General features: G+C 38.5%; 1 protein-coding gene across 2 annotated transcripts in view; it reads right to left on the bottom strand.

Moving 5' to 3' along the window:
* Nucleotides 1–2,952: 2,952 nt before the first annotated feature.
* The window catches only part of MRPS31 (mitochondrial ribosomal protein S31), a 31,195-nt gene continuing 6,533 nt past the window's right edge, over nucleotides 2,953–27,614 (bottom strand). For both annotated transcript variants that reach the window (XM_050950091.1, XM_050950101.1), the window contains exons 4-7: nucleotides 20,176–20,322; nucleotides 16,881–16,957; nucleotides 11,677–11,820; nucleotides 2,953–3,687 (exon numbers count right to left, since the gene is read on the bottom strand). In XM_050950091.1, the coding sequence (XP_050806048.1) occupies nucleotides 3,422–3,687; nucleotides 11,677–11,820; nucleotides 16,881–16,957; nucleotides 20,176–20,322 (634 nt within the window). In that variant the 3' untranslated portion in view covers nucleotides 2,953–3,421. The remainder of the gene's footprint in view (nucleotides 3,688–11,676; nucleotides 11,821–16,880; nucleotides 16,958–20,175; nucleotides 20,323–27,614) is intronic.

The following is a 27,614-nucleotide window of genomic DNA, read 5'->3' as shown; positions in this document are numbered from 1 at the left end:
ACAAATCGGAAGATGTGAGGAGTTTAAGATGAAGCAGAGGGAGGCATGTGAGATCTCAGATTTAGGATTCTCCTCTTGCTGATCAGAATGTTTCGGCTTTTCTGTTACATTTCAAGATGCGATACCAGAAAAAACAAACATGAAAGTTCAGGCAGAAAGTCAAAACTATAAATAGAAGTGAAATAATTCAAATGATTACAATTAATGTCTAATTAAACAGCCCACACTGTGCTAAAACACTCCCAAAGAATGACGTTAAGAGTTTGGGTGTAAACAATTCTTTTGAAGGCAAGCTATCCAAATCTGGTGTTCTGTGCTGATCTGGTGTAGGCCTGGAGAGAATCAGAGGATTTTCTGAAAATGCCATTGCTGAACAGAGCTTTTCACACGTTACTAGATTTCTCAATATCCCCCAGGTAAGCATTAATGGAGCCTATTAATGATTGACTTGGAAAATACAATTACAACTCTGCTCTGTGACTTATGCCATTATCCCTCCATGTATTGCTTTGCAATGGCACAGCCATCCCCACTGGTTTTAAAATATGTCCCCCTCCATTAGATGTCCCATCTTCAGCAGCCCAGGAGGCAAGAATCTCAACCTGGAATTTTTAGATGGCTAAAATCACTGCCATCACTGCTCTAGGTCAGTTTGCTGCATTACTAATGTTTCTGTAAGTGACAAGTGCAGTCTACACACAAAATAGAATTGGCAGATGCACAAGTGCCAGATGGTTCAAAACTCTTATGGTAGCATTAGAGATGACTAAAAAATAGAACATTAGTGATCCATTAACAAGACCTCAGTTTCATACATTAAAAAAAGAAAATTTCACACTATGGCAAATAATTAATGGTATTCTACTTTCCACATAGAGCCTACAGACTTGTGAAATCTATTCAGAAATAAATCTATACACCATTTAATCACTGAAAAAAAAAATCATGACTATCTCTCACCCACAAACTAATACATTGTTTAAAGATTATTGCTGTGATGGGACCAATAGAGTCAATATAAAAAGGTGGTTTTATCCAAGTATGAGGACTAACATTTCAAGCTCTGTATTTTAAGTTGCAAAAGAGTTTTTATGTCTGTAAGTTAAGAATCTGGGAGCATCGATTGTGAACACTCCATTGGGTACGAGAGGTAGCTCCACATACAGACACTCAAAAGCATCACCACTGGCACTATCCTGATTTCCTCTGAACATTCCCAATCAGGCTTACATATACCTAGACCAACACCTTCCAACCTAGTTTCCTACAGTTAGATTACAAAACTGTATTTAAACCTCTTAAATAGCCGCAGCTTGATTTTCAAAGGTGCTGAAACCCTGCAGCTCCCACTGAGAGTTCCTCAAAGTGCTACGCTCCTATTATATCTTTTCTAAGAGACAACATTTGTCTAGTTCCCATAACGTAACACCTGGTGATTAAGTACTCTCATACACAACTGAACCATCTAACCCCTCAGAATTAAAATTGACTATGAAAATTTCCTGCCTTCCATATTAAAATGCAGGTCAAGATAGAAATAATTTCTTCTGGTTTGAGTCTAAGTGAAATAAAAGCTACTGTAGCTGCAGTCACTTTGTCAAGTTTTTTTGGGAAAAATCCAATATGAATTATTTAAGCAGTAATACGTTTTCTTTTTAGCCTCTCTCATAGAACAGCTCCATGCATCACTGGCTAGGTGAAAGTCTGCAAGGTACAGTAGTTGTAAACCTGAAACACACCTGGGCACTGAGCTGAAAATTAAACAAACCTACCACCAAAGATACTTTTGTTATAGCTACCGCTTGGTCTCGCTGCAAGAGCGGGAAGTCTCTGAAGATTTCTGCAGAACTAGAACCTCTCTTCTCTCACTACTCCTATTTAAAAGCCACTTCCCTTCAAAAGAGAGCCAGCATGCAGAAAAAGTAAGAAAAAAAGAAACCAGGCTTACCTATACCCTACAAGATAACAGGATGTCAAATAAAATTCTGATTTCAAAGGCAGATGTGATCAGACTCTTTCATTTGCACTTTTGTGACTGAGTAAAAACAAAAAAGAAGTGATTAGGCACAAGGTAATTTGATTTGCACAATGACAAAGCTGATGTTTTGCCTCCATTGCATGATTTATTGCTTCCTGTATCATGGCTTTCAGGAGTAATAAGTATCTGAAATATCAGCCAACAGACTATATGGAGAACAAGTTAGGACCTCCAGTTCCAACAGCTCCTACAGTGATGTGGGGGAGAGGCGCGAAAGAGTGCATTATCAGACTGTAAATATGCTAGAAAAGCAGACAAATGTAGCCTAGACAGTATCAAATAGAGCCTGGGTTAAAGGCAGAATAAAGGATAATAGAAGGCCACATGAAGGGCAAGAAATACATAAAACATGCTTAACAGATTTGGAGCACTGTGCAAATGTGGATCATCTAAGAGAAAACACGGAACTTATTTCATGAACATCTGAGCACCACAGAATATAGTACAAAAGAGCCGAAGACAGTTATAAAACAAGAAAGTAATAGAACGCTATGCCTCTTGATAGGATCTGAACCTCCCATTTCTAACCCTGCAGTGCAGGAGATAAAGAGAACTTAATCTAGATACTGGAGTAGGATTGAATATTGCCTGCTCTGATCCAGTCTGGGTTGTGGGGATTAAATTACATGTTCCAGGGCATTTCTGTGGCAGGCTGATGAAAAAAAAAATCAGTGAGAGGTGTTTGAAGCTGCTCAGGTTTGGAATTTTAGAAGTAACTGTGATAAAAGGCAGAGTGCAGGAGTGGCTGTTTGACAATGTGTGACATGTACATTACCATTATGTATGTAAAATATTTTAATATAATAAAGTGCTGCAGAGAGCAGAAGGGAGGGAATTCTGGAGAGGAAAGAAGATTAAAAAAACCAAAACCACTTCTTGATGGTAAACCAGGTTAGGCCACGGAACACAGTCTCTCAAGGGAAATAGTGGAATCACCCACCAGCAATTAGCATATTTAAAAATAAACCACACAAAATATTAATATTCAACAGGGAACAATCCTGAATTGGCAGGGAGGTGGAGTCGACGACATTACTGGCCTTTTTTCATCTCTAGATTCTGCGACCGTACAGCAGAAACCAGTAAAATAAAGACCATTCTGAGAAAGCTACTTACTGGTTATTTTGCATAGGCTTAAAATGAATTAAATGGTGAATCAGGGAATTTGTACTGCAGAATTAATTACATTTTTGCTATGTACAGTCTATGAGCTGCAGACCATTCCCTCCATTTTGTGTATACAAACTAACAGAAGAGTGGCAAATTTTAGCTTTTTTTTTTTTTTTTTTTTTTTAAGTTCATACAATTACATCTTTCAAATCAGGTGTTTACAATGTTTTACTATGCACTGACACAATGGGGTTTTTTTTAAATGATCACTTGTTACTTTGACAGACTCTTCTTTTCAAGACTAAGGTCTGTTTCTTTCTCATGATCATCAATCTCCTTAAGAAGTTCCTCCTTTTCCTGGAAGTAATCCCGGAACCATTCAATATGCTCAGCTTTTTGTTTAACACTTAGATATGGGTTCTTGGAAAGCCCGCAGGTCACTAGTTCCATGAAGTGGCGAATAGGTCCTTGCTTGGGAAAATCTTCTAGGTATTTATCCAGAAAGATATGTTCATGAAATTCAACATCATCTTCAATACCTAGAACGTGAATTGCAAAACACTTATATCATCATAATTTCAGTTTGTCTTGTGCGTGTTCATGAAGTTTTGCATGTAAACTCCTTCTAGTTGGTAGAATTAATAGTTCAGTGCTGGACCTCCCCCACCCCCCCAAAAAAAACCCACCCTGCAGTGGAATGGAAGGGAACTGTGGTGAGGTCCAACACACACTTTGACCCCTGTCCTCCCCAAATAAGAGATTTCAGTGCACAGATGTCATGCCAACATCCACAACTCTATTTTCATTTTGTGTTTCTCTTTAAGAGGGCAATTTTTACCTATAATTCATATTTGGTAATGCCATTGACGCCTGACTCTGAAATCCATTTCCTTACCAAAAAACCCTGTTTTCTTCAACTACATGCAAATGCTGGTTTGTTATGGGCTATGAACGCTGGGCCGCTAGCAATATTTTAAGGTAGTACAAACTGAACAAGCCTACCTTTGAAAGTATTTGTTATTTGAATGAGTTCCATGCTTATACACCTTTACCTCGATAGAACACTGTCCTCAGGAGCCAAAAAATCTTACCGCGTTATAGGTGAAATCGCATTATATCAAATTTGCTTTGACCCACCAGAGTGCGCAGCCCAGCCCCGCCCCCACCCCAGCTGAGTGCTGCTTTACCACATTATATCCGAATTCATGTTATATCGGTAGCGTTATATTAAGGTAGAGGTGTATGTTCATTATATTTCATAATTTTAGGTATTTTACTATTAAATTTGAAACAGGGAATGTTTTTAAACACTTCTTTTAACCCATTCTAGACTTTTGCAATCATAAAAATACAAATAGATCGAGGTACACACAATTGTAAGATTTTGCAAGTTTTGTCAGATGTTACCTTTCGCAGTGATGAATGCAAAAATATTACATTAAAAAGCATTTCATCTCACAGCTAGGTGGCATAGTGGTTTGTTACAGACCTTTCACCAAAAATGCCTCAAGATCAATCAAGTAGTGATTTCAGGCCTCTTTCTAGTGGATTTCAATGTTTTTTGCTCTGTATTTTAACACTGGTGTTCAAAGGACACACAAATCAAAGGGTAAGACAGGGGAAGGCAACCTATGGCACGGGTGCCGAAGGCGGCACACGAGCTGATTTTCAGTGGCACTCACACTGCCTGGGTTTGGCCACTGGTCGGGGAGGCTCTGCATTTTAATTTAATTTTAAATGAAGCTTCTTAAACATTTTAAAAACCTTATTTACTTTACATACAACAATGGTTTAGTTATATATTATAGACTTATAGAAAGAGACCTTCTAAAAACATTAAAATGTATTACTGCCACGCGACACCTTAAATTAGAGTGAATAAATGAAGACTCAGCACAGCACTTCTGAAAGGTTGCTGACCCCTAATGTAAAATCTTGAGGTCTACAAACTCAAATATGTATAGAAAAACGGGATTGTCTCAGAAATACCATGAGATTTGGCCATTTTAACAATCCAGAAATCAAGACAGACGAGGGTCTGTGACTGCACAGAGATTTTTTTCCCCTCTTCAGCTGATAAAAGAACCTGTCACTAATTAATGTAATTATTTGATAAGGTATAAAATTAACTACCATGAATGCTGTAATACATTTGTAAAGACTACAGAACAGTAAAATGTTTGTTTCTAGATGAACAAGATAGTTAAAAAAAAAAAAAAAAAAAAAAAGGAAAGTCAAGTTCATTGGTCTTAAGTTAAAGATCTAGTAGATACTTGCCTACATCCCAAACCCAACAATTTGATAAAATTAAGCCCAAAATGTTTATGCCAATGATCACTACCGTAGTAACAGAGACACTGGCAGAGTTATTTGTGGAAGCTTGCATATCACTTATTATGAGTGTTATTAATCCTTCACATAGCTGTGAATAAGCATTACAGTTTCCCACACTATAAGAGAACATTTAAAAGTATTTAAGTGATTCAAATACACCTAACCCTTTTACAAGCCAAACCCCTTAGAACTAGAGTGACCTATCATGAAAAAACATCTCTGTACATTAGCACATTAGTTTGGTGCATGTCATCTTAGTAGAACATAATATTGAAGACTGGAATTTGTACTACTCTTTTTAGGCTTACATTCATTCTCTCTTATATTTGTAGTAAAGAAAACTCTCTTTGCATTATCGGAAAGGATTGACTATATTGCAGGTAAATACTTCCAGGTAATAAAACTGGAATGAATGTACAATTATTTAAATACTAACCAGGATATGACATATTTGGCAATAACCTTAATCATCAAAATGAAAGTGAGATAATAAAGACAGACATATTAGTGCAAGGATTAATGGCATGTCAGCTTCTTCCAAACCTCTAGCAGCCCAGTACTGTAGCATGGAAGTATTTCTCAACTTGTACACCATACTCGCAAAGTTACCATAGTTTCTTTCCTGTTTTTCCTTCAGACACTGCAATTCCTAAAAAAAGCTGGAAAAGGATGTCTATTTTCCCCACACTGCATCATCAGTAATATGTGCAGTGTTTATCAATACCAGCTACCCATCCCCTTTATCTCCCTTGTCCTTGAAAGAGAAACCAGATGTTTCCCTCTTCCCAGAAGCTAACGTTTTCTTCACTGATCATATTGGCTTTAAAAGGCATATTTCCGCTGGGCTTGGAAACTCAAATCCACTTTGTGAATACTAGGAATCCTCCAATTATAACAGCAATGGGTTCCAATTCTCCTTTTCTCCCCCAGTATTTTGTGGTTTCCTGAATCAGGAAATCCTGATAGTTATTGTTCGCGATTCTAGGGTCCCCCTTAAAATATTCTTGTAATCTGTTGGTCATAAAAGTCTAAGAGAAATTGACCGATTTGCTATTAAAAGAATCTGAACAATGCAATAGTGAAATAGGAAGGCAGTGACTATTATTATTTTTATTATGTATTTGTATTATTGTAGTGTCTATAAGCCCTAGTCATGGGAGAGGACCCCACTGTGCTAAGTGCTATATAAACACAAAACTTAGGGTACGTCTACACTACAGGATTATTCCGATTTTACATAAACCGGTTTTGCAAAACAGATTGTACGAAGTTGAGTGCACGCAGCCACACAAAGCACAATAATTCGGCGGTGTGCGTCCATGTACCGAGGCTAGCGTCAATTTCTGGAGCGTTGCACTGTGGGTAGCTATCCCGTAACTATCCCATAGTTCCCGCAGTCTCCCCCGCCCATTGGAATTCTGGGTTGATATCCCAATGCATGATGGTGCAAAAACAGTGTTGCGGGTGATTCTGGGTAAATGTCGTCAGTCATTCCTTCCTGCGTGAAAGCAACGGCAGACAATCATTTCGCGCCCTTTTTCCCTGGATTGCCCTGGCAGACGCCATAGCATGGCAACCATGGAGTCCGTTTTGCCTTTTGTCACTGTATGTGTACTGGATGCTGCTGACAGAGGCAGTACTTTAGTGCTACACAGCAGCATTCATTTGCCTTTGCAAGGTAGCAGAGTCAGTTACCATCCCTATTGTACCATCTGCCATGCCATTATAAATTGGCGATGAGATGACGGTTATCAGTCGTTCTGTACCGTTTGCTGCTGTCATGGGTGCTCCTGGCTGGCCTTTGCTGAGGTCGGCCGGGGGCGCAAAGACAAAAATGGGAATGACTCCCCGGGTCATTCCCTCTTTTATGTTTTATCTAAACAGAGAGTCAGTCCTGCCTAGAATATGGGGCAAGTGTACTAGAGAACCAGTGTACCAGAGAGCACAGCTGCTCCATGTCAGATCCCACAGAAATGATGAGTTGCATGCCATTCTAGGGGGTGCCCCTGCTACAATCTCACCCGTTGCTTCCCTCCTCCCCCAACCCTCCTGGGCTACAGTTGCAATGTCCCCCCATTTGTGTGATGAATTAATAAAGAATGCAGGAATCAGAAACACTGACTTTTTAATGAGATAAAATGAGGGGGAGGCAGCCTCAAGCTGCTATGATAGTCCAGGCAGTACAGAATCTTTTCTTTAGATATGAAAAGGGGGGGAGGGGCTGATTGAGCTCAGCCTCCAGATGCTATGATGAAGACGGTTACCAGCTGTTCTGTACCATCTGCTGGGAATGACCGAGAGTCACTCCTACTTTTACCCAGGCGCCCCCGGCCGACCTCACCGAGGCCAGGCAGGAGCACTCACAGGATGATGAGGACAGCTATCAGTCATTTTGTACTGTACTATCTGCCACCGGGGAGGGGAGGGGAGAGGATGCTGCTGTTCAGTGCCGCAGCACCGTGTCTACCAGCAGCATGCAACAGACATATGGTGACACTGAAAAAAGTAAAGAAATGATTTTTTTCCCTTTTCTTTCACGGGGGGGAATGGGGGGGTTAATTGACGAGATATACCCTGAACCACCCCGGACAATGTGTTTGACCCTACAGGCATTGGGAGCTCAGCCAAGAATGCAAATGCTTTTTGGAGACTGCGGGGATTGTGGGATAACTGGAGTCCTCAGTACCCCCTCCTTCCCTCCATGAGCGTTCATTTGACTCTTTGGCTTTCCGTTACGCTTGTCACACAGCACTGTGCTGTGGCCTCTGTCTATCATAGCCTGGAGATTTTTTCAAATGCTTTGTCATTTTGTCTTCTGTAACAGAGCTGTGATAGAACAGATTTGTCTCCCCATACAGCGATCAGATCCAGTATCTCCCGTACGGTCCATGCTGGAGCTCTTTTTGGATTTGGGACTGCATCGCCAACCATGCTGTTCAGAGCTCCACGCTGGGCAAACAGGAAATGCAATTCAAAAGTTCGCTGGGCTTTTCCTGTCTACTTGGCTAGTGCATCCGAGTTCAGATTGCTTTCCAGAGCCATCATAATGGTGCACTGTGGGATACCACCTGGAGGCCAATATCGTCGATTTGCGGCCACACTAACCCTACTCCGACACGGCAATACCGATTTCAGCGCTACTCCTCTCCTCGGGGAGGAGTACATAAACTAGTTTAAAGAGCCCTTTATATTGATATAAAGGGCCTCGTTGTGTGGACGGGTGCAGGGTTAAATCGGTTTAACGCTGCTAAATTCGGATTAAACATGTAGTGTAGACCAGGCCAAAATGTTCTCATTGTAAGTCCTCTGTGTTCTATACACTAAAAAAGTAGCTTTCTACAGAAGTTTAAGGGTACTTTTGGTAGGGTTATATAGTCACTAGTTCCAAGTATAGATATTAAACCTGATCAGAGTTTTGGAAATGGGCAAATAAGTTTTTCAGATCTTAAAAATGCTGGCCAACATTTTTTGCCCTTTTCTACCTTTTTTTAAATTAAATAATTTCTATATCTCTCTAGTAGTAGTGCTCCTTCCTAACCCCAAAACATGAACTCTTGCAATTTGGGAAGGAAGTAGAAGAAATATGTGATAGCTTCACAGTTTGGCATTTAGTTGAGCCAAAACCATTTAAGAGAATTACTGAAACAGCTAATATATGACTGGTGGAATTTCTGCATATAAAAGCTGCCAGATGCCATTACATGTTTGCAAAGATTTCCTTTAACCCTATCACTACAACAGTGGCAACCCCTGACGCACCAATGATCCAGAAGAATTGGTTCTTCAAAATGAGGCACTTATATATGGGAGAGAACCAAGATGTGTTTTGCCCTATTTACCCAGTGAGTTATTCAGAAGTCATGTGATCAAGGTACGGACGTACAGCTCAAGCCATTTTAAAAAGGGACATGGATGCTTCAGAAGGATGTCTGAAAAAGTAATTGCATACTTTTTCTTTCCTATCTATATTTTATTTAAAAGTTTAAGAACTGGGGTACCACTATAATGCTCCAAGTTAAACATCTGTTCCCACAACAGATACAGTCCTAAGCAAAATTAAAGTGTATAACCACAGGCTTATGATATATAAAAAGAAAACCTCTATTTCTAGGTGATGGAAGGTAATGCTACTGAAGAGACAGGGATACAAAATCTAGAATTAGAACTGGTAATGAGTGCCACTTTTCTGTAATTCTGTTAGAATTACAACAAATTTGGCACAACTTAATGAGTTTCCCCAAGCCTTCTATTTCACTTTGATGAACCTGATGTGATTAATGACCTGTAAACAGAGTTGGCGCTTTGATAGGATGGAATTTAATGGCCTGATTTTTGCACCCCGACCTATGATAAATTTTGGAGCTCTCTGTTGGCATTTTCCACATGACTAATTTTTGTGGACAAATCAATAAAGATTCTTGCTTAACTATATGTGAAGACTCCTTGCTAATTCACTACCCCCAGACAGCAGGGTTCCAGCCACATTACAACACTAGAAATGCCACTGGCTACAGTGATATAAGATTGCAAAAACACGACTTGCATATATTTGGATTAGTGCACAACAGAACGGATCGATTCTCATGGAAGCAATGATTAAATTCTAAGAAACCACCAAAACAGGATGAGAACATTAAGAAACAGCTCAACCACATTATGCAATTTATAACTCTACACAGAATGGCAGATTTTCAAGGAGTATCGCCTCCAGAAACCGACCTGTTATGTGTTATGCCTTTAATGATTTAAGACCACTGCCAAACTTTCTGCAGCTATTAAAACCCTATCTAAAGAATGTTCACACACTTTCCGTATATCTGCATTTCCTCTTCCATGAGGTTCTTTATATGTTTGTTGTTTACTGATACTGTTGTTGATACTTCTATAAAAAAAGGAGAGGGTTACTTATGTACTGTATAATTTATGTCCAGCCAGTAAGACTGTTGGAATAGCTCAATTTTGTGACTTTGATTTTGCTTATGAAATGGACAAGCCTAAGGGAACAATCGGCCTGTAATATTCAGTAAATTGTTGTATGCAGTGTTGCTGTAGCCATGTCAGTTCCAGGATATTAGAGTGACAATGTGGGTGAGGCAATGTATCTTGGTGAGAGAGACAAGCTTTTTGAGCACCAAAGATCTCTTCCTCAGGTCTGGAAGAGGGACTTTAGTGTGTCACAGCTAAATACAAGACTGAACAGATAGTTTAGTGTAAGTATTCAGTACATAATCTAAGGGACCATTCAAGATGAAGTGGCCAGTTTATACCCCTGTAGTAACAGGAGAAGAAGGGGAGTTAGTGGGATACAGATTGTTGTAACAAGCCATGAATCCAGTGCTTTATTAAGACCATGGTTTTTAATGTCTCCTTTGAGGATGAGGACTGGGAGGTGAGATAGAGCGATCGCTTTGTGAAAAATGTTCACCCACAGGTGATAGTGTGTTTTTGTCTTAATATTTTACTATGGAAGTGCATTGGATGATGTACACCGCATGTGTTAGGCATGTGTAGGATCCCTGGATCTTGAAAGCTGTGTTGTGGGAGGTGATGAACATTGTAGCTGTGGAGATATCCATAATTTCACTAGACACTAAAAACCATGATCTTACTAAAGACACTGGCTTTATGGCTTATTATATCAACCTGTAACCCAAATGCCATAGTAAGTAGTAGTATCTTATGTAGCTGGGTGACCTCTTGGGGTTTTCATCTGGGGTAAACACCAATGAAAGCATTTAAACTATATCAAAATGCAAATGATTTGTGGGGTTAGTTTCCTTTTTATATTTGATTTGTTAGCTTTAGAGTGGCTATATAAGTAGCAGAAACTCTCTAGCTACAAAATCCTACTAAGAACCAGTGAGCTTGGTTGGATTTAAGCAATTTCAAGCCACAGCCCTAGACCTGTTCAGTGATCACAATTTCATCATGCTTCTTCCCCCAACTCATTTTAATATTTAAACTGTTTTCCTTAAAGTTTTGATTAGGATCTAATAGCAAAATTTCCAGGATGTCTTCATCTGAGGCTTCACTAATTTAGGACAGCTTAAAGTTGCTTACTTGAGCAAAAACATTAGTAAACTATTGTATGTGGAGGCATACCTGAAATACATTATTAAAACTCTGAAGTATTAGTGTTGGTGCTCTAATTCTCTACAAATATAAAGAGACCACAAAAGCTACAGTACACTTACCCGCCTCATTATTAATAGGGAACTCCCACAGTTTTCCCTCTTTTGTCCACTGGATCATCTCTTCAAACCCATTCCGAGGTGGCTTTTGATTTACTGCTGCAATCTGATTAGCAAGTTCCAGATCCCAGAGTGAAGGTGAAGACTCTAAATAAGAAAAAAAAGATACCCCAGACCTGTAAGTTTGCCAGAGAATTATTGACTTAAGCATATTTTGTTTAAGATTATCAAACTTAATGAAGGCTGGTCCTTTCACACATATATTATTTTAAGTTGTACCAATTAATACCATATTTCATGGTGTGCTTTTGCAATGAAAGCCCACTGAATTCTCAAAGGACTATTAAACTAGCCTACTGATCTGTCAAAATTGCAGCTAAGTTATTTCAACCCCTTTCCCAAATGTTAAGAATAGGAATTAACTTTTTCCATTGTGTGACAGTTGCTGTTTTTGACACTTTTTGGCTGCTTTTTGTTAGTCACAAGTTTTTATATTTAACTCGTCAAATTCTGAACTTGGTCTATGTACTCTTTATTAAAGACAAGAGGACCTTGTTTACTCTAAAGGATTTCCTGGTATTTCATGATTATGCTCTCATTCAGCAAGGCAGCCCACATCTGCAAATGTTCCCAATTGTTTACTATGAACCTCGCCCATCTTGTTTGGTGGCCCAGCTTTTCTACCAGTTGAGATTTTTGGATGCCAGAGGTCAATAATCTAGCATAGAAAACTGAGAAATCCTGACTTCCCATTTATCTCACTACCTTAAATGTTGTCCCCTTTCATAGAATATACCATAAATAATCTCAAAACTCACATCTTTCATTATGCCCACAATAAATGAGACTGTCATCATTAATATTAAATGATAAAAAATATATTAGCTATACTCAAGGACATGCACATGACTGATCTGAGTAACTTCTATCACTATAATGCTCATTCTCCCACACCCTGTCCCCTCCGTGTTCGTCATCCCTCAGTCAGTCATCACATCACGCTATCTAAGATTACATTGTAAACTCTGAGACCGGGACTATGGCCTAAATTTTCAGAAGCGACTAGAGTTTTTGGGTGTCCAACTTGACATGATTTAAAGAGGTCTGACTCTTTCAGATGTCTCATGCTGGACACCCAAAATCACTGGTCACTTTTGAAAAATTAGGCCCACGTCTTTCTACCTCAACAGTGAAGTGCTGTAAAATAGTGTGTGTGTCTGTGTGTGTGTGTGTGTGTGTGTGTGTGTGTGTGTGTGTGTGTGTGTACATATATTTTGAGAGAAAATTTAACACACATACATAAATATATATTAAATACTATATGCAAATTTTATAGATTATATATAAAAATTATAATTTTGCATTTTCTCAGGCACTCTTAAAAGATCAATTTTGAAGCAGTTACTTCTTCAGACAGTTTACTTTGCTTTCATAAGTGCTAAAAAAAACTCCATTCATCTTTTCCATTAAACAATCCTTTCTAAAATATTCTAGTATTCCCTCGATAGCTCACTCAGCCCACCAACATCCTTGGAATTCGGCCAAAGCATTATATGTTATGAGTCCTATTCATTTAGTCATCTCTTGGCTTCATGTCTAACATTTACATAATCTGCAGCAGGCCAATTCAGTGCTCATCTCACCCAGCTTTTTTACTCATTGAGACATTCCTTCTTGCTTAATTTCTTTTCATTCTCAGGCACATAAAACAAGCCATTGCCCATCTACAACAGATGACGGTCCACTACCTGAGAGCGAGAAGATGCATGGTATTTGGAAGCAGAGACCAGGTCAAACTGCCTTACAATAATTTTCTAACCGTGAAGACTTCTTTTTCAAAAAATGTGTCCCAATTTAATAATGGTTTGTCTAATTAACTTTGGTTTCAGTGGAAAAATTATCCCTTTCCATTGAAAAGCCTCCCTTGCGATAAGTTTCCATTTTTATGTTTGTCTTTGCAAGAAAGAAAGCTGGAGTTTCCTAAAATGAAAGCTTAAGTCTTCAGAAGTCACATCGTTTACGGGTCACAGCCATTCTGACAGTTACTATTTCAAACGTTAGTAGTTTAAAACTAATGAACTAATCTTTGGTCTTGTGGACCACATCAACTAATTGAATCCAGTAAACTAACTTCTCTTTCTTTCCCTTGCTACAAAAATGACAGACACACACAGACTTTCACTCTTGAGAACATTTCTATTTTGAGGGTGGTAAATTAGAAAACCCTTGCTCAAATTAATTCATACTTGGCAGAAAAATCCTGCCTCAGCCATACCCATCAGTTAACCATTTTCATGTAAATATTCTTTTGTTTGGAGATGTTAGAAGGATACTCAAAAAAGATGTAATGAAAATCGAGTTACAACATTAATTATAAAGGAATCATTGCTTCTACTTTATCCTTTAAGTAATTATATTCTGATAATTTTCTACTAATTAATCTTCTTTAAAAGAATGACCCAGAGTTTAAGTTTACAAGCATGGTGTGTCTGCTGGATGCAAAACAACCTTATGTTTACCTTTATGGAACAGAAAACAGCAGAGTGTAAAATGCTCCTCTCTCTACAGATTTAACAACCTTCCCTTGATTTTCCACTTAATATTCAGAATTTCAAAATAAATATTCAACACAAAACAAGGAACTTGCATTCATAGTGGGTTTAAACAACATTTTAGTTCAATATCTGCACTAATATGAACTAACAAGAAAACAAGGGGAAATAACTTAAGAAATCAAGTATCTTATTGGTATTTCCTGCTATTAAGGAAAAAAACTTTTGCAATGAGAGTTTTAGTCAGTACAGTTGTATAATATGGCTTCTGGCTTGAAATCTATTGTAGCTTTCCTCAACACTATTGGGAATTAAACAAGGAAATGCTGTTAAAAACTGAAATAGGCATCCTTGTTGATATCTTATGACAAATCCCATAAAGTTCACTTGCTTTCTTCAAGTTTTACTTGTGCTAAGGTCTATTTATAAATTAGGGACTATATAAATAGTATATGGGTCTTTAAATAGTATGAATAACATTTGCAGTTCTGCTTTTTATAGGGCTGTGTACAAGCTAGTTCAAAGGGTTACTTATAAAAACCAACTATAAACACCAGTCATTATGCCTGAACATGCTTGATTCAACCCAAAATTTAGCCATCTGAATCTGTATTTTTGGAAGGGTAATTTAAAAGAATATATATAACTCAGAATGTGCAACATAGTAAAAATGGGCTGATTTTTAAAAACCTAATAATCTAACATATACACTAATTTGATTCCTAAAGAAGATAATTGCAGTATTCTGTTAAACAGTGCTCACGTTCCATCCCAAAGGTGACTGCATTGAGTAAAATCAGCAGCTGCTTGACAATATGGAACACTCTTGGGAAGCCCTATGTCTGAAAAAGATTTGGGGATACTGGTGGATTATCAGCTGAACATAAGCTTCTAGTGTGATGTTGGGGCCAGAAAGAGCTAATACAATCCTGGGGTACATAAACAGTAGAATCTCAAGTAGGAGCAGAGAGGTTATTTTATCTCTGTATTGGACATGGGTGCTGCTGCTTGAATATTGGTGTCCACAATTCAAGAAGAATGTTGATAAATTGGAAGAGGGTTCAGAGAATAGTCACAAGAAGGATTAAAGTATTAGACAACATGCTTTCTAGTGACAGACTAAAGAGTTCAATCTGTCCAGCTGAACAAACAGAAGGTGAAGGAGTGACTAAGTATCTATATGGGGAACAAATATTTAATAATGGACTCTTCAATCTAGCAGAGAAAGGTATAACATGATCCAATGACTGGAAACTGAAACTGGACAAATTCAGACTGAAAATATGGTGTAAACTGTTAGAGTAACTAATCATTTGAACCATTTACCCTGAGTGATGGTGAATCCACCATGATTGACAGTTTTTAAATCAAGACTGGATGTTTTTCTAAATTATCTAGGAATTATTTGGGGGCAGTTCTACATATGGACTGTGATATACATGAGATCAGACTAGATGATCACAGTGGTCCCTTTTGGCCTTAGAATCTATGAAACGGCACTGACATTTTAGTACAAGAAATAAATAAGCTATACAATTGAAACTGCAGGGAGAAATTAATGGAGACAAAATTACCCAAACTAGAAGCTGGCCAAAGCAGTTGAACTAACATTCTTCTTATCAAAAAAAAACAAAACAAAAAAAAAAAAAAACCTAAAAACAAAATCACAAACCCTAAAATGGGCTCTTTACTGATCCACAGAGAAGAATGCCATCTACTGAATCACCAACACTATTTCTACAGCCTCTAGTTTTAATTTTATTATAACACTTCACAATGCAACAGTGCCTTTTTCCCCAAAGGAATTCAGAGTATTTTATAAAAATCAGTTAATTCTAATTCATTGCCTACAAGGCATTACTGTACCCATTTATAGAAAGGGAAACTTAGAGACAACTTTAGTGATTTGACCATAGTCACATAGTATGACAGTGGGGAAAGCCAGGCCTCAGCTTTAACCCCTAAACCATACACCCACTCTGGCTTTCATTTTTTTGAAGGCTATCCCATCCACGCACCAGTCAGGCCTGACCCTGCATAGCTAGTGAGATCTGTTGATGTAATAGAGTGGTACAGCTAAAGGGTTTTCTGTTGTTTTTATTTAAATAAGATTTCTGTATGTGTCTGAAGTTCATGCAAGTGAGGGATTATCTATACCAGGTAAAACTAGGCATAGTTTATCCAGGAAGTCACAGTAAGGTTCTCAGAGTTCTGACAGTACACTTCAATCCTATCCAATTTCCCCTGTGCCTGTAGTCTCAAGCCTCTTCCGAGCAAGATCTAGTGCAATGGTTTTGCAATACGGACAAATGCCCACTAAGAACTAGGGTAAACCAAGTATACATTTCTACTGTGAAAATGTTGGTGTTTCTTCCATGAGCACTAAAAATTTCCCTGCAACAGTGGCAATGGGTCAGCTTTACCACATAACTGTTAGTGTACATTAGTCTTGATACAGGATCAAAAACTATTATCCCATAACACTGTGTAGAAGTCTTGCCTGCCAATGACCAGATTTAGACCACACATTAATTTACGACCAGGTCTGAAACCAGCAAGCTAGTAGGCAACCCCTCTCTTTCACGAAACAGAGAACTACTCTATTTTTTGAAGAATTTCCTCCATTTGGGTTTTTATTGTTGCTTTTCCACTAACCTGCTTCAGGTGTCCCTTCTGTAACAGTGGGAGAAACAGGGAAAATGTTAAGCCTCCTTCCTAGGTGAAGCCCTCTTCTATAAACAAAGATGACAAATGATATTTGATATTTCACAGCACAGCCAGTTTAAAATTAGGTTTACAAAACACAGAATATGCTCATTAAACTCTAGAGCGAAAGTCAACCATCCCCTGGAAACAAAAAATACCAACATATTTACCATTATACTAAATCTTTAGACTTAGTAACCAAAAGATAAATCATTGCATTTGAGTTACTGCTGTATAATGCAATTAATGAAGCACTGGAGCCAGATTCCCACCACACTTTCCAGTGAGGTAATTAGCATAATTGCCATTATTTTACATTTGATTTATTCCTATTTAGAAACCTTCATAAAGTCAAATGCTATGAGTCCATGGTACCTTAGTAACAGATAGTTCTTAGAAAGTGCATTCCTGGGTGTTTTTTATGCTTTTGTTCTACTACACAAAATATTTCACAATTCAGGAAAAAAAGACAGATAAATCAAACTAACCCTGATTTATGAAGTAAACAGCCTTTTTGGAAAATTATGTATCCACCCTTTCCTCTCTGCCACATGACTAACACTCAAACTGTTGTGATAAGCTATAGTCTAAACAGTCTGTCATTTCTGGGCTCTCTTCTGGACAGTAAAATATATTTGGATTTTTTTTGCACAATAGCAACTTCACACTTTATAGGATTCTTTATTTAAAAAAAAGAAAGATATTCAACAAGCAAACATCTTTAATAAGAGCAGACAAACTAATATTTGGAGTATAAATTAAAAACTCAAACAGCTGGTCTTCTCCCCTCAACCAGTCAAAGTGAATTTTCAGATAAATACAAAAACAAACAAGAAAATAAGTTTATTGTAATTTAGAACAAATGATTCCTTTAAACATTTAACCTTTCCTGTTTGGGTACATTTCTAATGAAATTCTAGTGTTCTTCATTTGTGTTATTACATATTCATTGTTGCCCGAGCAACACTTGCCTTTCCTGCCCTTAAATTTCATCCCTCTGCTTTCCAGCAGATTTCTGAAGGCCACAACTACTATGGCAAACCTGATCTTGTCATATTACATATTATTAACGTAGGTACTCTGGATCTATTTCAGAAAGAGACTAATATAATTACACAGTCTCAGAAGAATGTGGAATTTAAACAGATTTGGAATTACATTTTCCTGTCCATTCATAACTTCCAATAATGTTAGTAGCAGATGTAGGCAGGATTTGGAACAAAACACTTAGTATAAAGTTACTAGTTCAAGTTACTATAAAGCAGCATCACCCATTAATTACAGCGTATTTTTGACTGTTAGAATTTTATAGCCCCAGGAAAAAATCTGAACTTTGAGACTGGTAGTTGAAATCTGCATAATGAACAGTTAATATAACTACACCAAGACTTTTACACTAAACATAACCTCATTACCTAAGAGAGTCAGCGAACTCTCATATAATTGGTGACAGGAAGGGAATCTTTTCAAATGCATTGCAAAACACATTTTACTTTCCTTTTATTAAAATATTGTAAGGTGTTTGATCAATTCTATGTCAGCTGTTTTTATTGTCTATATTCTAAGTTGCTTTTTGTTTACATTACTTATTTACCTGTTGCAATAATTTTTTCCAAACAAAGTCAAACACTATGGAGATCCACTCTAGTACCGTCACTGTCACACTGTATCATACTGAAAAGACTTTCAGTCTCTACCAGCCTAGGATGAATTCATATCCTCAGCCTAAAGGTAACAGGCTACTGAACCATTCAAAAATTCACAAAGCATTTAGTTATTCTGCTCCTTACATTGGCATCATTTACAGCTTCCCAAGAACACTGAAAACCTTGGGACAAAAGGTTTCCATACAAGTCAGTGAGGGCTCATTCTCTTCCCTTGTTCAGTTCCCTGTTCTCCAGTCTCAGCCTTGTCTATCCCCTCTCCATGACTTGCTGCATTTGAGGGGTTGAGAAGTGGAGCCATTATGTACTGTTCCCAGCTATGAGAAACTCTGCCTTCAACATACTTTTCTAATGGCTACATAAGACAATTGCTGAAATGTTTCTAAGTAATATTATTTTTTCTGATTTTGGCATTTACAGATATTTCTGATGATATAACCGTGAATATTGCTCCTTTGGGTTTTTACACTATGATCTACATAGCTTAAGAATTCACATGCTCCCGTTTGTTCCTCATTTAAAATCATAATTTTCTGATATACTGAAAAAAATCTGTTTCAGCCAAGGAATGCAAGGATATTGTACAGCTACTGACCCAGGAATGCTTATTTCTCAGTTATGCAAATCCTGCCTTCCAAATTTCCCACATATATGCCAATAAACATGGTTCTCTCAACTTCTAACTCCACTTAAAGTCAGATTTAGTTACTTTTAAAAGGAAATAATCTAATTGGGAATAGAAATGTGGGGAGAATATCCTAAGACAAGTGACTGTGAGGATGCCACGTAGACTGTGTGTTTTAGGGACAGAATACAGGATGAGACACCAGCTAATTACAGTATAACAAAGTAAGGGTGCTCTCTTAACGGCGTAAAAATAACCAGGGTTAATTTAAAAAATAGCAAAAGGTGTTGCCATTTTCAGGGAGAATTCTCAAGTAACCATTTTAAATCATTAGTTCCAATTTTCATGCCTGAGGCGACAGAAAACTCAAGAAATGACTCAGGTGCGAAGTTCCTATTTTCCTTAGCAAGAAGAATAAAAACTCAATTGGTGAAACATTTCTACACAGATCATTTTTCAAAGTTTTCCTTCAAATGACAGTAGCACTTTAAAGTTTTTTCCCCACCCCATCACATGATAGAGAATGAGATGCATAAATATTGTGCATAAGTGCTACATTCAAAAACCACTCAAACAGTGAAGTCAAAAAGTAGATTATATACAAGCATCAAACATTTGCAACAATCAGGTTTAATACTAAAAAACTGCCTTTACTTTGATCAGCTTATTACAATTAACTATGTTCTTACACTAATCTACTTTAATACTATGTTTGGAAAAAACAACTACTTATAAAATAGTGTGTTAGAAACACATTTTATTTTGTTTTCTACAGTATCCTGTATGTAGAGTCAGAGCATTTTTGTGGAAAATACAGAAACTCATGGAGAACTCTTTAGCTTTGAAGCTTTGGAGTATAGTTGGTGTTTCTTTATTACTAGAATTTAAAAACTTAACTGGTCAATATTTTATTGTGGGAAGGAGCACAAAGCAAAAACATGCAAGTAGAGAGTACCTTTTACTTCCAGCAAATTCAGACAGGACACCACTTTGAAACATGTCACCTTGCCCATCATCATCATCAAATGAAATCTGACTGGATGGCCTGGATACACCACGGGTGAGACGGCGTTTCCCAATCTTCATGTCTGCAATAACGTTGCTGACATCAAAAAGACAAGTAGAGCAATGAAAATTCCACAGTATGAAAAGGTAGCAAGCTTAGTTACATGCTTTAATAAGGCAAATTATTCCCAATTGTTTTCATAAGCCTATATTGGACAAACTATATGAAAGAACTAGACAACAGCCCCACAAAACATCCGTTGACATTCTGAAGTCATGGAATATGCAAGTCTTATTTTTTTAGAAAAAAGAAAATCCCACTTACCAGTTATTTTCTAAATTTAACAAAAAATTTCAATTTAGCAAACATATGCCAGTTACTGCACTCCTTGAAGAGAAAATCCAATGATGAACATTCTTTGAATTGCAAATTGAAATATTTTTAGTTCGTTTCATGCTGCCATATACTATGTTCAGAGAACGCATTAGACACTAATGCAAACATGTGCCGCAAACAGGGGAGTTTCAAAGATCATAGCTACAGATCCTGTGCTTGGAGATAAGAGGGATTTAGCGTGAGGAACACTGGTTCACCTTCTATGTGGAAAAGGGGCTGTATAGTTTGGATGGCTTCCATCTCTGCAGCAAGGGAACCAATTTTCTAGGGGAATGGCTGGCCAGAGTAGTCAGAAGGGTATTAAAATAACAAAAAAAGTAGAGAGTGAAAAATGGAAACTAATGAGTAGCCATTTAACAGAATATCAAGATGTTGAGAACAAAGTTAATCAATCAATGCACCAAGGAATGTGAAGAAAAGAAATTATTTAATTGCCTATACACCCAGGATAATAAACAAAAGGAATTGGAATTGTTCATCTATAAGCAAAACTTCCATCTAGTTGGTATTGCTGAAACCTAGTGGATAGATTTGCACTATTGGAATGTTAAAAAAAATCAATGGATAAAACCGATTTAGGAAGGATCGAGTGGGCAAAAGGGATGGAGGAAAGCACTCTATGTCAAAAATGGCATTACCTGTTTCTGAGTCATTGACAGAAGAAAACCATCTTGATCTATTAAGAAATGAAAAACAAGATGGGATACTACTCTGTATCTGCTACAGACCACCAAATCACACCAGAGAACAGGACAACCATCTCCTTACGCTCCTATCTACAATGTGAGGGGAAAAATGCACTATCCTGGGGGAGTTCAATCTGAGCAACTTACACTGGAGGTCTCACGCTTCAACTACTAAAAAGTCCTCAGAATTTCTAAATATTTCAGATGACAATTTCTTAACTCAAGAAGTGTTAAATTGAACACAGGGGCATTCTATATTAGATATCACCTTGACAAACAGGAACTGATAGCAGAACTAAAAACTAGTGGTAGCTTAAGTACAAGTGATCATAACTTTATCATAATTTACGTGCAAACAGAATAAAGTCCGTGCAAGTAACAGTTGGTATATACTTGGTGCTTTAAAAGGGCCAGTTTCAAAAAGCTGAAAATAGCTACGAGCCAAATCAGTTGAGAGGAAGACTTTAAACAGAAAAATGTAAATGGTTATTGGGAATTATTTAAGAACATTTTACTAAGTGTCAAAATAGACACATTCCACAAATGAGAAAAAAGGCCAAACTGGTCCAAAACCAACCTGATTTAGTGAAGAAGTGAAAGTAGCTATAAAAAAATAATAAACAGCTATAACAAATGTAAGAAAGGTGAAATTGATGATCATAAATATGAATCATATGGAAATGGTAGAATTGTCAATGATAATTAAAGTCTATGATTTAGTCACAGGTATTTTTAGTAAAAGTTATGGATAGATCCCAGGCAATAAACAAAAAGTCACGTCCCATGACCTGTCCATGACTTGTACTATAAATACCCTTAACTAAATTTTAGGTGCTGGGGGGCAGGGCGCACACTGGTGAATGCTGCTGCTCTGTGGAGGGTGCTCCAGCGGCCACGGCTGCTGCTCCTGACCTGGGGGCGGGAGGAGAGAGAGACACTCCAGGTGGGGGCCAACCCGGGGCCCCGTCAGTGCTACTGCCGCTCCGGGTGAGGGGCTACCCGAGCAGGTATGGGCAGCCATGGGGTCAGCAGCACCAGCCGCTGCAAAAGCCATGCAGGTCCCGGAAAGTCACGGAATCCGTGACTTCTGGGACCTCCTTGAAAGACTCCCAGCCTTAAAGATAATCCAGAAAAGGCAGAAGTTGTGTATTTGAGAAAAAGGCAGACAATGTAGTTATGTCACGATGACTGAATACTTTCCATTCCAACAGTAGCTATGGCGGATGTGAAACAACAGCTATTAAATGTTAGATATTTTTAGATCAACAGGTTCAAATATTTTAAAATCTCTGATGCAAGTTAACTGACTGAGGAGCTCTCTGGTCTGTTTATGTTAATTTTCCAGTAACTTTTGGAACACTAGGAAAGTTCTAGATAAAGGTAAGGTAACACTGTGCCAGTATTTAAAAAGAGTAAATAGGATGAACCAGGTAATTATAGGTCTGTCAGCCTGAAATAGATCCTCGCCAAAATACTGGAAGGACTGATAATGGACTCGATGAATCTAGAATCATAGGAAGGTAATATAAATAATGCCATTCAACAAGGGTTTATGGAAAATAGATCTTGTCAAATTAACTTGATTTCTCTTTTTTATATGAGATTACAAGTTTGGGTGAAAAAGAAAGTGTCAACAGAATACACTTAGACATCCTCTTGGTACTGCACGTTTTGATTAAGAAACTAGAAGTTTGAAATCCACCCACCTTCCCATGCTAATGGTTAAGATTTGTAAGAGCATCTGAACTTTTAATGAAAGGTTCAGCAAGTAGTAGTTTGCATTGATCACAGATTTGTCTATCGCTTGGAGTTAGGGAGCTCCAGTCAGGTCTTTGGTTTAGGAAGGTCTGGCAGGCCTTGGCCAGATGATGTCCTAATGGAAGGTGGGAAAACTAATGACTGTTCTGGGCTGCTGTTTTCCCCCCTTCAATATTGTCAGGGCGTGAGAGCTAAAGGCAACACCTTATTAATTATTATTTTGATAAAAGTTGGAGAATCTTGGCCATATATGTGTGTCAATTCTCACTGGTTACTACCCTCAACAAGGATTGTAGTTATAGTGACAGAACTCTTTAGATAAAACTCTTTAGATATAAAGTTGGGTCTATGCCTTTAGGGAGAAGGTCTCTTAAAAGCCAAAAGTCATTATAAGATTTTGGGACAGTGCAAGTGAGAAGGATAAAAATCGGTTAAACTACAGGGCATGGGTTTTAAGAGATAAAAGTCTCTTTTCAAGGGAACAGGTGTGGTATTAAAAGAACAGAAACAAATTAGGTCAGAAAGAAAGCTTTGTATACCTAAATGCAATATATATATTCCCACTGTTGCGATGCTTGAAGAGTATCGTAAAGTATATATTTAAATACTCTTTTGGATGTTTTAAATCAGAGGAGTTCTTCAAAATGACTACTTACAACAAAAAGATGCCCTAAAATGTTCAGAATCTTGTTTTTTTTTTTTGAGGTTAATTTTAAATCTGACATTAACAAAAGAAGTTCCTCTGGATCTCTCTTATTTTAGTAATTATTTTCTGTTAATGTTATTCTTGGCATTCATGAGCTAGAGATGATCCAGAGACTTCACAAGTTTTCTGAGGGTCTGACTAGCATCATGCAGTCTGCCCTTGCCAGAAGCAAAGTCATAGACTGCCCAGCCCAACTGTTTTACTTGGCAACCATGCTAAAACGATAGAATGTTGTTATACTACATAGCGATCACACTCCCTCTGATTAGTTCTCTTTGAGGGTCTGCACAACTGGTCAAACTTTCTTCTGGCTATGCTGGGAATCTAATACACACAGTCCACAGTGTCATAATTTTGGATGGCTAGAGTCCTAATGTTGTGTCACTGGTGCGTGAAAAGTGTGCACATACGTTTTCATAATAGTTTTTAAAACAAGTGATTGCATGGTATTATGCCAATCATGTTGTTCATCTTACACATATTTTCTCTAACACATTGAGAAAGAAACAAGAAATTAACCAAAAACAAAACCAGAAAGATATTTAGGGCCTGACTTCTTTCCACAACAAGGAATGTCAGATTTCCAACTGAAACTTCATCCCCCATTCAACCCACTGTGTGTAAGTACTGCCGATATATCTGAACAGGAATGATCTTGTGCACTACATGGGTTAAAAAAGAACAAGAGAAGGAGAATTCAGGATGCATTTTAGCTTTAGTTCGGAATTCCTTTCCTTCTGTTCATTTAATTCTAACGTTCAATATTGCTGAATTTATTTTCCTATGGTGGTGTTGTAATTTCCATTATGCAAAACTTCTTCCGACACTAAAAAAAATAAAATCCTGTATCATTAACTTTTCCCCTCTTCTAGTGAACATGCTGTCCTCAATATGTCTATAAAACAAACTGACGGGAGAAGACTGTACAACAGTGACATCCAGAGGGCAGACTGTATGAAAAGCACAATAAGCGCTCAGACTTCTTGGCTATAATTATCTTTATCATCATTTTATATTGCCTCATAAATCTGAATATTCTGATTTATAGTAATAACGTTATATTGTACAGTTCTTACGCTTGTGCAGGTATTTCAGTTACTTAAATCCATTTCCGAGAGTTTTACATAATATATCTACTGTCTCAGACCAGTGGTCCATTTAGTCCATTATCCTGTCTCAGAAGCGAACAGTACTTGATGCTTCGAAGAATGGTAATCCAGCCATGATGCACCTAGTCAATTGTACAACGGAGAATATGTGGGACAGGGGAGGAAAACCACGTCTTCCCACTCCATAAAGAAAATAATGAGTTCTCTTACACAGTGGCAAGCAGGGCTGAAAAAATCCACTTATGAATGAGTACAGCGCTTTCACTGGCCAGTGTGGGAACCTCAGCTCTCAATTTCTGCAGGATTCAAACTTTCATTTAAAAAAACTGTTTCAAACCCTTTTACTTAGACTGCAAAGTCTCTGAGCCAGAAACTAACTTTTCATCCGGTATATACAGTATCTAGCACATTGAGGCCTGCTCTCTCTAGTTGCCACTGCAAAAGTAGTAATATAAATAATAATAATGATTATTGTGAAGTTAACCTTACAAATGTGAATGAAATGCTCACTAATACAGCAGTGTCTTCCAAATCACAGACTGTTCTGGCGTCTGATAATTCTTAGTTAAACTAAGCAGAAGCAGACTGTAATTAACTAGATTCTAGTTAGTCTTCACTGCTTCTATTCTGAACCTGTAAGAGGGAGTGAAACTGGTAAATTCATGTTGCTGCTGCTACTTGGGAAAGCTATGAGCAGCAGAATAGCAAGCTCTGGAACTATTACTTGGGAACAGCAGGTATTCTAAAAACCCACAGAATGGTACAGTAGAGTAGAACTACTACTCCTCACAGCTCCTGGAAGGAAGAGCAAACACCCTACCCACTTAGGGAAGCCAGAGGGCCTTGAATGAGGAGTAAAGACCAAGTTCCCTCTCCTTTTCACTGGGTGGAGGGTAGTACAGTCTGTATGCTAAACACAGAACCTCCTCACACCCCAAACAGGGACCAAGGAACAAGCATCCTTCCCAGCAGCTTGTAGCAAGGAATGCTGGGCTTCTCACCAGGGCATTGCCCAAAGTCTTACTTGTGGGGCCTCTTTCAAATCTGTCACTGGCTAGCAGGTGTCTGGTAAATTTAATCAATCCCTAGTTGCAAGCAATTAATCCATTCAAATCCAGCCACAAACTTTGCCTCAACATCCAGCAGCAATGAATTCCATGTGTTCACTATACAAAATAGGAAAAAATACTGCGAATATATTATTGCCCTTATAATAAGACTGAGAATATATTATTGCCCTTATATAAATCCATGGTACGCCCACATCTCGATTACTGTGTACAGATGTGGTCTCCTCACCTCAAAAAAGATATTCTAGCACTAGAAAAGGTTCAGAAAAGGGCAACTAAAATGATGAGGGGTTTGGAGAGGATCCCATACGAGGAAAGATTAAAGAGGCTAGGCCTCTTCAGCTTGGAAAAGAAGAGACTAAGGGGGGATATGATAGAGGTATATAAAATCATTAGTGATGTGGAGAAAGTGGATAAGGAAAAGTTATTTACTTATTCCCATAATACAAGAACTAGGGGTCACCAAATGAAATTAATAGGTAGCAGGTTTAAAACAAATAAAAGGAAGTTCTTCTTCACACAGTGCACAGTCAACTTGTCAAACTCCTTACCTGAGGGAGTTGTGAAGGCTGGGACTATAACATTGTTTAAAAGGGAACTGGATAAATTCATGGTGGCTAAGTCCATAAATGGCTATTAGCCAGGAAGGGTAAAGAATGGTGTCCCTAGCCTCTGTTCACCAGAGGATGGAGATGGATGGCAGGAGAGAGATTACTTGATCATTGCCTGTTAGCTTCACTCCCTCTGGGGCACCTGGCATTGGCCACTGTCAATAGACAGATACTGGGCTAGATGGACCTTTGGTCTGACCCGGTACGGCCGTTCTTATGTTCTTATTGCCCTGTTTGTTCATCTTAACGTGGAGTATTTCCTTTAGCCTTTCCTTAAGGCTATACAAGAACTAAATGGAGAAAATGATCTGTTTTTACACAGCTCAGTTAAGTTTCCTCTAACTCTTTCACCTAGATCAATGGTTTTCAAGCTATGGTCCATGGACTCGGGGGGGTCCAGAGACTATGACGAAGATTTCCCAAAGGGTCTGCACCTAAGTTTGCTCTAAGCTGCGCAGCTGCCTATTAAACCCAGCACAGAGGCGCAGGGTTGCACCAGGGAGAGGTGCCTCTCCCCCGACAGAGGCAGCTCTTCCCGCCGGCCCCAGCACGGACCTGCCCCGACTTGCTGCGGTCAGGGGAAAGGTGACCCTCCCGCAGCCCTGGCATGGACCTGCTACAGCTGGAGGAGAGGCATCTCTCCCCACCCCAGCCCAGGTGCTGCTGCAGGGGGTCCTATCACCCCAAACCCTTTATCCCCTGCCTCACCCCAGAGCCCAAACCCCCAGCCAGAGCCCTCAAGCCCCTCACCCCCAAACTCTCTGCCCCAGCACCACCCCGGAGCCCTCAAACCCCCCACCCCGCCCCCGAATCCTCTGCTCCAGCCCTGAGCCCCACTCACACACTCCAAACCCCTCGGCCCCATCCCCACCCCATGAATTTTGTTATATGCATCAATATGGAGGTGATGTCATGCACATAACAAAATTCATTCTGTACATGTGTGGGGAAAAATGAGAGAGAACACTGGTCCACATCTGCATTGGAAATTTTTTAGGGGTCTGCAAATGAAAAAAGGTTGAAAACCACTGACCTAAATAATCCAAAGGGAT

This window comes from Gopherus flavomarginatus, chromosome 1, assembly GCF_025201925.1.
Source record: "Gopherus flavomarginatus isolate rGopFla2 chromosome 1, rGopFla2.mat.asm, whole genome shotgun sequence".
Lineage (NCBI taxonomy): Eukaryota > Metazoa > Chordata > Testudines > Testudinidae > Gopherus > Gopherus flavomarginatus.
This window is presented reverse-complemented; position numbering and strand designations above follow the sequence as displayed.